At 57.5% G+C, this 9,314-nt stretch overlaps 1 protein-coding gene and 1 long non-coding RNA gene across 3 annotated transcripts in view; one reads left to right on the top strand and one right to left on the bottom strand.

Moving 5' to 3' along the window:
* Window positions 1-6,200: 6,200 nt before the first annotated feature.
* Window positions 6,201-8,435, bottom strand: LOC138995385 (uncharacterized). Its single transcript, XR_011468620.1, has 3 exons — window positions 8,291-8,435; window positions 8,041-8,127; window positions 6,201-7,061 (listed from the first exon to the last, which is right to left on the bottom strand). It is a non-coding gene; the product is annotated as an uncharacterized lncRNA (long non-coding RNA).
* Window positions 8,364-9,314, top strand: part of RCSD1 (RCSD domain containing 1) — a 43,912-nt gene continuing 42,961 nt past the window's right edge. For both annotated transcript variants that reach the window (XM_070395759.1, XM_070395758.1), the window contains exon 1: window positions 8,364-8,445. In XM_070395759.1, the coding sequence (XP_070251860.1) occupies window positions 8,440-8,445 (6 nt within the window). In that variant the 5' untranslated portion in view covers window positions 8,364-8,439. The remainder of the gene's footprint in view (window positions 8,446-9,314) is intronic.

The following is a 9,314-nucleotide window of genomic DNA, read 5'->3' as shown; positions in this document are numbered from 1 at the left end:
TTCATGACTCAGGGCTTGTCCTGAGCATCTTCTCCGTGACCATCCCTGGGCCAGCGGTCACCCTCCTTCAGGGGTCCTCAAACTTTTTAAACAGGGGGCCAGTTCACTGTCCCTTGGACCGTTGGAGGGCCGGACTATAGTTTAAAAAAAAAACTATGAACAAATTCCTATGCACACTGCACATATACAAAACGGGAACAAATACAATATTTGTATTTGCATGTGGCCCGCGGGCCGTAGTTTGAGGACCCCTGCCCTCCTTGGCCAACAAAGCTGCCCGGCAGCCTGAGCGCTTTCTTACCACCCACTTCCTTCTCACCAGCCAGGGCCTCCTCTGGTCCCCTGGCCTCACGGGGACCATGGCCTGTACATGGGTGTGAGAGGCCAGGCAGACAGACAGACCCAAGACACACAGACACAGCTCATGGAGCCGAGACACAGCTGCAGAATGAAAACAAGAATGTCAGGGAACAGAGCGTTCCAGCTAACAGCTTCCTGTTGATAAGTCTCTGGGGCGGGGGGAGGGAGGGGTGGCGGCGGGGGTGGGGGGAGGTCTGGAGTCCTGGGGCTGGGGTGGAGGGGGGCCTGGGCTCGGCAGCCTCTGGGGAGTAGGGGTCCATTTGCAAAGCTGTTGACACTCACTTTTGAGCTGGCCGTGGTCAGGGGCGCTTTCTGTCCTGTAAGGGTGCCCCTTACAGAAAAACAGGATGTTAGCTCTCAGGCTGGTTTGGCCATGAGATGCAAATCCCTTCCCCACCGCCCCCACGCTCCCCTACTCCCCCCCCCCCGCGGCACCCACACATCCCCTTCCCCGCTGAGCTGCACCGTCTCCTGCCTGACCTCTGCCAGGGCCTGGTGGTATCCGTGCCTTTGGCTTCACCGCCAACTGGGCTGTGTGAGGTCAGATTTAGTGCTGAACCCGTTTCACGATGGTTTAGATTTATGTTCATTCTGACTGGGAGCTCCTTACCACAGCCCTGGCGATGAGAGAAGGAACCTCAAGAGGAAGTAGAGGGGATGTGACTTTGCCTGGGAAGCGCACATGGCCCTGGGGTCCCCGGGCTCAGGGGCCCCTTCCGCAGGGCGCCTGCTCCTTCCCACCACAGCTCCCTCTCCTGCTGCTGCTTCACAGCCCCCCGTCTGCAGGAGGGAAACAGAAACGGAAAGTACAGGGCAGAGCAACTCCGCTCAAGGTCAGTCATCCTCAAAATGCAAATACCGTCTATTTTCACCGACGCCAGGACCGAGCATGAACATTCCAGAACAGCACTCACGGGAAGAGGAGGCCGGTGGCTTCCGAACTTCATGCCCCTCGCACAGGCTAGTGTGTGCCCTGCTGGAGGGGGCACAGGCCGGGGACAAACCCTGGGGCCCCTCTCCACTCCATCCACAGACTTCTGGAGCCCCACCATCCTGTCTCCACCGAACATGCCCGGGTCTCTTCCTCTTCCCCTGGCCCCAGCCCTGCCCTGAACCCTCCATCTGGGTCAGGTCCCAGCAGCACTCAGTCTTACACGCTCAGGACAAATAGCATTTAGCTTGAGTTATGATTCAAATGGTCAAGGGTCTGTAATTGCTCTATCGCCTTCTCAGATAAATGACACCTTATAAGATAGGGACCCCTTTCTTTGTACATCTAGGAATAGTCCCAAGAAGAGGAACATCTAAAAAAGTCTCCGATGCAATCATAGGTCAGAAAGCAGAAGAGGGGAATGAGGACACACGTGCGGGAATTAATAACAACTCCAAGACCGTACAACCGTGGCTAGACCTGGGCACCAGGAGGTGTGAGGGCTTACACCGGCTGAGGGCTAGGAACCGGCTGCTAGTGGTGACATTTAGGAAGGAGGTCAAACCCTTGCCGATGCCGGGAAAGCCCCACGGTGTCTACATGAAATCTATGCATTATTTAAATCAGAACAACTTAAAACTGGTTTCCAAGATTTAAAAAACACACCACTCAAGAAAGTGAAATTTATTCAGAATTGAGACGTGAAAGCCCCCCACCCCCTTTTCTTGGCGGCATGTGTGAGAAAACACGCAGAACCAAATGTGGACTCCGAGAACTCAGAACTGCGGGTAACGTAGGGATGAGAAAAACAAGGTGAGTCTTCGCTCCAAGGCCAGGCTGCAGCCAACTGAGAAACGTATACGAAGTAGGTGGGATTCACAGCGCCGGCCCAGAAGTGAGATGAACATGGGACCACATTGTCTGCTACCTAGACCTGCCCTTTTATAATCGTGGAAGGTAACGGCCCGGCATTTATCACACTTGCTGTTCGTTAGCACTCTTGTAAGCATTTCACGCGTATTAACTCATTTAATCCTTAAACGCTATGGGGCAAATTCTTATCCCCATCTTACAGATGGAGAAACTGAGGAGCAAAGTGGTTAAGTACCTTGACCAAGGTCATGTCCCCAGGAAGTTGGTTTCAGGGTCGATCGTTAAGTCTCTGCCATCCTCTAGGCTCTGAGTCTGTTTGTACTGCGTTTACGAGATTCGAGAACTGGATCGCTACGGGGATTCTCCATGTGTTTTGCCTGGAGCCAGGGTCTGGTCATTCATCCACGTATTTACCGAACTTGAACCAGGAGCATAGAACGTTGACCAAGACAGAAAGGAATGTGCCCTCATTAAGTTTGATGTTTGGAGGGAGGATAAGGAGTAAGGGACATTATAGCACACCCTTCGCAATGACGAACATCACAGGCACCGGTGCACGTGGGATGCGCGTCTCTCCCAGGGATCTCGGGCAGGACAGCACTGTGGGTCTACAGGGCACGTCTTCCTGTGTGTGTCCTCATCAGAGGGGAAGTTTCCTCTCTGGTCCCACGGGCCAGAATCCCCTCCCTGACGTATCCCTCCCTGCACCCGTTTTTGGCAAAGGGAGTAGCACCCACAGTCGGCTTGGTCAATCCTGCCTGTGTCACTTCACTGAGGCTAAAAAGACCACGGACAGCAGGTCTGCGGGTCACTGCCCATTGGTCTGGGTGGGGCCAGGCATCGATCCCCGTGTTCCTCTACTTCTTAGCAGGATGGAGACAGGCCCAGTGCTCTGCACAATGCACTTTTTGGGTTGGGAAGGCTTGAATGTCCTTGTATCTGTGTCTAATTTTACTCCTAAACCTGGGATAGGCCTCAGAAGGAGAAGGATGTCTCTGGGCATCCCCTTTGGTTTTTTCATCAACGTTATCCCTCGTCCTCGGTGACTGGCCAGTGTTCTCCATCAGCAGGTCCTCCCCTCCCCGCCCTCCTCTCAGCTGCAGACGCAGCTCCTTCCACAGGGTGCCTGGCTCAGTGCATGGAGGTTCCTGTTTCTTCCTCTCTCCGCCCCCCCCCCATTCTAAATTAAAACTCTCCTCCAAAATTATGAAAATACATGTGTTTATTGCAATCCCTGAAACAACACAAAGATATTTGTACAAAGAAAGATTTGAATAATCTTTTCTTTCTGTCTCCATTCTCTGTCGTCCCAAGAGGCTGGGCCCTCTCTCTCTGCCTGCTGCCCCATGGTCACCAGCATCATCAGGCCTTGCCCATCCTGTGGGTTTCTGGGGGTGGGGGTGGGGTGGCAGGAACGAGTGATAAAGGGACTGGGGAAGGGAGGGGCCAATCTGGAATCAAAGGAAATCAATTCTTACCCACACTTTTTTTCTTAACTTTTTAGTTTGATGTCATTTTAAACTTTGAGAAAAGTTGTAAGATGCATACGAGGAACTGCCATGTACCCTTCACCCAGGATTTTTTACAGTTTTGCCAATATCCCTAATAATCTCTCTTTTTTCCAGGTTTATGGAGGTACAGCTGACAAATAAACTTGTAATATACAGTGTACACTGTGATGATCTGATATATGCATATATAATAATCCCCTTAATAGAGTCAGAGAGCCAAGCCAGACCACAAAGGGAACCCAGTCGCCACTTGGCTCTGGTCTCTAACCTGCAACCCCGCCCAGCCTATCTGTGACCTTTCAGCATTGATGCTCTTGAAGATCGCAGACCGGCGACTGGGAGGAACGTCTTCCCACGTGGCTTGCCCAGCGCTTCCTCACCATCAGGGCCAGGCCATGCACTTGCGCATGGAAGTGCCTTTCGTTCCCATTCAACACAAAACCCAAACCTGGGTGCCTCCATTCCCGCGTATCTGACTCCCCTCCTCAATGCAAGTTGACTTGCAACACGAGTTGTTTTTTGCCACCCTCTCAGGATTTGGGGCTAAAGTATTCCATATATTTGAGTTAGTATTTGTAGTCCTGAAAAAATATTTGCTTCTTGCTCTGTGTTTTAACACCGGGTGGTCATCACAGTGTGAACACTTACCAGGAGCTGATTGAAGCTCTTGGCAATTCTGCCTGGAAACTAATTCAGTTCCTGCTAACTTAGGGGCTCTTTCCTCACATTGGCGACTCCTCAAAGCCTCTGCCTCTGATGTAAAAGCAAAAATCCTACCAGTTGGCTTCATTCATTCAGTCAGTCATCACCTGTTCGCCGAGTGTTTGCTGAAGGCCTGCCGTGTGCTGGGGCACAGGGTCTCCCCTGTGGGGAGGGCTCCCGCCTGGTGCCCGCACTGGCCTCTGTTCACTGCTGGCTGGCTCTGATACCAGGGTGTGAAGGAGAAGTGAGAAAATGGTCCTGGGGAGCCGCCCAGCCCCAGAGAGGGCAGGAGCCACCCCTAGAGGCACGTTCCCTTCCCCTGGGGTTGGCAGCTCCTCTCATCCACAGAGCGGGGAGTCACTCCCCAGGTGCCCCAGCAAAAACGGGTGTTTTCCAGCTGTGTGGTCTCCATTCTGGCTTCTGGGATCTCCTGGAGGGGCAGGAGGGGGGATAAAGGGAGCTCGGGCCCGGCCTTCCCGTGGCCGGGCTGCTGAAACAGCTGTGGGCCCAGGCCTCTCCCCTGTTTCCTCTCCTTCCTCCCATGAAGGTTTCTGCCCAAGCAGCCCGGTGCAGCGGGAGCGGGGGAGGCCGAGCTGCTGGCCTGTGGGTGGGACTGGGCCTCGCTGGCCGAGGGAGGGCCTGCGCAGGGCCTGGGTGCAGCTGCAAGCACCTTGGGTGGCGGCGATGCTATCTGTGCCTAACGGTTTCCTCTGGGTCGGCACTTCCGCCTCCCGTCGGTGAAGCCAGAAACCTGAGCCGGGGCAACCCCATCTGAGCAGATAGGACCCCATGGAGGCAGAGAGGGAAGCCCCAGGAGTCAGAGCCAGAGATGGGCGAGGCCAGGGTCCCCCACCAGCTCAGTCCCGCACCTTCACGGAAAGAAACAAGATCACAAGTGCCAGCACGCAGAGCAGGGTCCTAGGCCTAGGAAAAGCCCTTCCTGCCGCCAACTCTGCCTGGCACCCTTACCCCTGGCACCCTCACCCCTGGCATCTTCACCTCTGGCATCCTCACCCCTGGCATCCTCACCCCTGGCGCCCTCACCCCTGGCGCCCTCACCCCTGGCGCCCTCACCTCTGCCGCCCTCACCTCTGCCGCCCTCACCTCTGGCATTCTCACCTCTGGCGCCCTCACCTCTGCCGCCCTCACCTCTGGCGCCCTCACCTCTGCCGCCCTCACCTCTGCCGCCCTCACCCCTGCCGCCCTCACCCCTGCCGCCCTCACCCCTGCCGCCCTCACCCCTGCCGCCCTCACCCCTGGCGTCCTCACCCCTGGCGTCCTCACCTCTGCCGCCCTCACCTCTGGCGCCCTCACCTCTGGCGCCCTCACCTCTGCCGCCCTCACCTCTGCCGCCCTCACCTCTGGTGCCCTCACCTCTGCCGCCCTCACCTCTGCCGCCCTCACCTCTGCCGCCCTCACCCCTGGCATCCTCACCTCCTGCGCCCTCACCTCCGGCGCCCTCACCTCCGGCGCCCTCACCCCTGGCGCCCTCACCCCTGGCGCCCTCACCCCTGGCGCCCTCACCCCTGGCACCCTCACCTCTGGCGTCCTCACCCCTGGCACCCTCACCTCTGGCACCCTTACCTCTGGCGCTCTCACCTCTGGTGCCCTCACCTCTGGCGCTCTCACCTCTGACGCTGTGCCAGAGGGGAGGGGACTCAGCATTAATTCCCAGCATTGGGGACCTCAGAATGCCCAGCTCTAAATAAGAAAAATACTGGGTCCCTATGCTGGGGTCCAGCCCCAGTGGTCCAGGGGTTCCCAAAGGTGTGGACGGAGTCGGCGAAGAATGTTTTACACGGAGACAGCGTTCAGAACTCTCTAGCTTTCCTCAGTCTCCGCGGATCTTCCCTGTGCCTGGCTGAGGCCACAGAGAAAAGATCCCAGAGCAAGCTGAGCCTTTATTTTATAGCGAGAGGTAAACAAGGTAGTGGTTTCTGTAGTTACACAGTTCTTGTGAGTTTCACTTGTTTTGACCATAGTTACACTTCCTGCACTTCCCTCAGCCCATTAGCTTCCCAGATAAGATCTAGAGAGCCTCATAAGGTCAAGCCTAATTATGCTAAGAGGACTGTGCCCTCTAAGCTGGGAATTGTTTGTGACTTTGCCCACAGGTCAGTCCGAGGCTTAACCCTATATCAGCTCCCCACATCCCTATTCATTTGAACTTGCACATGGGGCTAAGCATTATAAAAAGTTACTCTTTTCAGAGTGCCTATTAAACTGTATAGGTGAGGAAAATGAGGATCAGAGAGGTTAAGCAACCTGTCTATGGAAACACAGCTAGAAAGCAGCAGAGCTGGAATTCAACTCTCGATCTGTTTCTGAAATCCAGGGTCTTGCCCCATGCTCAGCTGAGTTCAATGAACGTGGGAAACACTTTGGCATCAGGGCTGTCAGTGTTCTAGAAGTTCAGGCCTTGGAAGGCTGTGTGACGGGAGGGAGGCCACGTGTCTGAGGCTGAAAGTTGGCATGAGGAGCAGAATCCAGGCAGTTCTTTGTAGCGGGAGCAGCGCTCAGTATCACTGTCCAGCTCAGGGATGGCTCTCCTTGCTGCGGTGGTGGCGGGTCAGGGCTTGGGGATGGGGGCGGAGTCACCGTCGGCTGCAGGACCACGCAGAGGCTTCCCTGCCAGCCCCCTCACGCACAGGCTCCGAGGCGAGGGCTGGTGGCCAGGCCATACCCTGGTAGCAGAGAAAGAAGCTACTCCAGACCCCAGGGGGGGAGCCCCTCCCTCCCACACAGCTTGTTCTCCGCCTCCTCGCTCCCTTCCCTCAATTAACAGGAACAGAGAAGGCCCTCCAGCCAGCAGCTCACGGAACTGAAATCCCCGCATCCATCAAGGTCTACTGCTGGGGGAGCTTGGATACCTTGTTTCTCTCCTCCTCCTCCTCTGCCTCCTCCTGCTCCTCCTCCTCCTCTTGTCCCTTCTCCTTGTGCTCCTCCTCCTCTTCCTCCTCTCCTCCTCCTCTGCCTCCTCCCTCTTCTCCTCCTCCTCCTCCTCTCCCTCTCCCTCCTCCTCCTGCTCCTTTGCCTCCTATTCCTCCTCCTCCGTATCCTCTCCCTTCTCCTCCTCCTGCTCTTCCTCCTCTTCCTCTTCTCCCTCTCCCTCCTCCTCCTGCTCCTCTGCCTCCTCTTCCTCCTCTTCCTCCTCTTCCTCCTCTCCCTCTCCTTCCTCCTCCTCTGCCTCCTCTTCCTCCTCTTCCTCCTCTCCCTCTCCCTCCACCTCCTCCCCCTCCTCCTCCTCCTCCTCCTCCTCTTCCTGGCATGCAGAAGAGGGATGGGCAGGTTGGCTGTGAAAATGTGAGGCTGGGAGGTGGAGCGGTAGGGCTGAAAGGGGAAGGGTCCTGTCCCTTCCGCACGGTGAGGGGCTCCGTGTGCACTGCTGTCTTCTGGGCCAGGGGTCCACACGGGCATCCACCTCACACAGGCGTCAGCCGGGCAGGGTCCTGCTCTCCAGCAGGGAAAAGCATGTGTGACATGAAAGCAATGAAAGGAGGGAAGAGATGGAAAGGAAGCAGGAAGGATGTCCATAAAAGAGGGGAGATCAAAGAGGGAAAGAACAACTCTAACTTTCAGGGCAGGAAGAGGAAGAAGGCACACTGAACGAGGGAGAGGCGGAGAGGGCTGAAACCGCGGCAGGGACCGGGGTCCGGGACATACCTCTCCAGAAAGAGGCACCGGCGGCTGTCCCATCCCATGTTTGGGCACATGAATGGAGCGAGGTGGCTCCCTCGCTGGAGCCCTGCCCTGGGAGGGGACAGTATCTGTTTAGATTTGTGTCTAAATTTAAACCCCGATGGCCGGCCTCCCTCCCCTGCTCCTCCTCCTCCCCCGCCCTCCCTCTCCACCTCCTCCTCCCCCTGCTCCTCCCCGCCTTTCCCTCCCCCCACCCCCCCCCTCCTGTCCTCACCCAGAGGCCGGAGGCCGGCTGTCCCGCAGCAGCTAGCGGAGCAGAGCGGCAGCCCACTAGCCCTGCCGCTGAGTGGGACCTGGTGGGGCAGGCGTGGGGACAGCGGAACCGTGAGCGTGGGCAGAGGAGTGCAGTGGCACCTGGAGGGCATGGAGGTAATGCCGGGCTGGCGTGGTGGGCGGGCGCGGGCTGGGCAGGGCGCGTCGGGTGGCCCCGCTGCCACCCGGGAGAAGGGCAATGCCTGCCTCCCACCAACCCAGAGCACACCCAGCGCACCTGGCAGACCCTGGGGCAGGCGGGGCAGCCGGAGGACCGCCAAGGGACAGGGGGCTGCTAGGCTCCAGGCACGTTGGAGAGGAACTGACACGCTCAGGACAAAACTCCGTAAGCGGGCGATCTGCGAGCCCAGACCTCAGAAAGCAGAAGCCCCTGAGTCTGGAGCCCGTTTTGAAAGAGAAACAGGGCTGGCAGCGAGGCCTCCTCCCCACCCGCTGCCTCCCGCCGAAGGTGGCCTGAGCTCGGCTTCTCCAGTCCCGCAGTCACAGCTCTCAGAACTTTCTGCAAAGCTCCCTCTCGGGCGAATAGCACTGGGGATGATAAAACCTGAGACTCTGCTGCTGGGGCGCACGGGGCGAGGCCCGCCCTTCTCAGCCTCGGATTTTCCTGGTCCTGTTCCAACCTCAGGGGGTCCGGGAACCACCCTGCCGCGGAGGAGTAGCTGGCTGTATGCCCAGGAGGAGCGGGTGTGTTCCCCAGCCTCCCTTCTCCAGGTCTCCAGGCTTCCTGGATTTCTCCCTTGAAGCCAAGACCTGACATTTCGCCCACGTCCATCTCAGCAGGACCTGGGACTTTTGAAAGGAGCTTCTAAGGTGAAGCTCTGCGAGAGGAGACGGGCTCCCCCGCGGCGGGGCCATCAGGTCTGCTGTCTCCTCCCCGCTCCAGCTCTACCCCGGAGCCCTGCTTGGCTCGCGAAGCCAGCCCCTCGCGTGGCCTGTGGCTCTGTGGGTTCCCTGCAGGGGCCACG

The sequence above is a fragment of the Myotis yumanensis genome, unplaced genomic scaffold, assembly GCF_028538775.1.
Source record: "Myotis yumanensis isolate MYYU_CA2020_CCGP unplaced genomic scaffold, mMyoYum1.0.hap1 SCAF_17, whole genome shotgun sequence".
Classification (NCBI taxonomy): domain Eukaryota; kingdom Metazoa; phylum Chordata; class Mammalia; order Chiroptera; family Vespertilionidae; genus Myotis; species Myotis yumanensis.
Note: the sequence above shows the minus strand (reverse complement) of the source record. Positions and strands in the feature narration are given on the sequence as shown.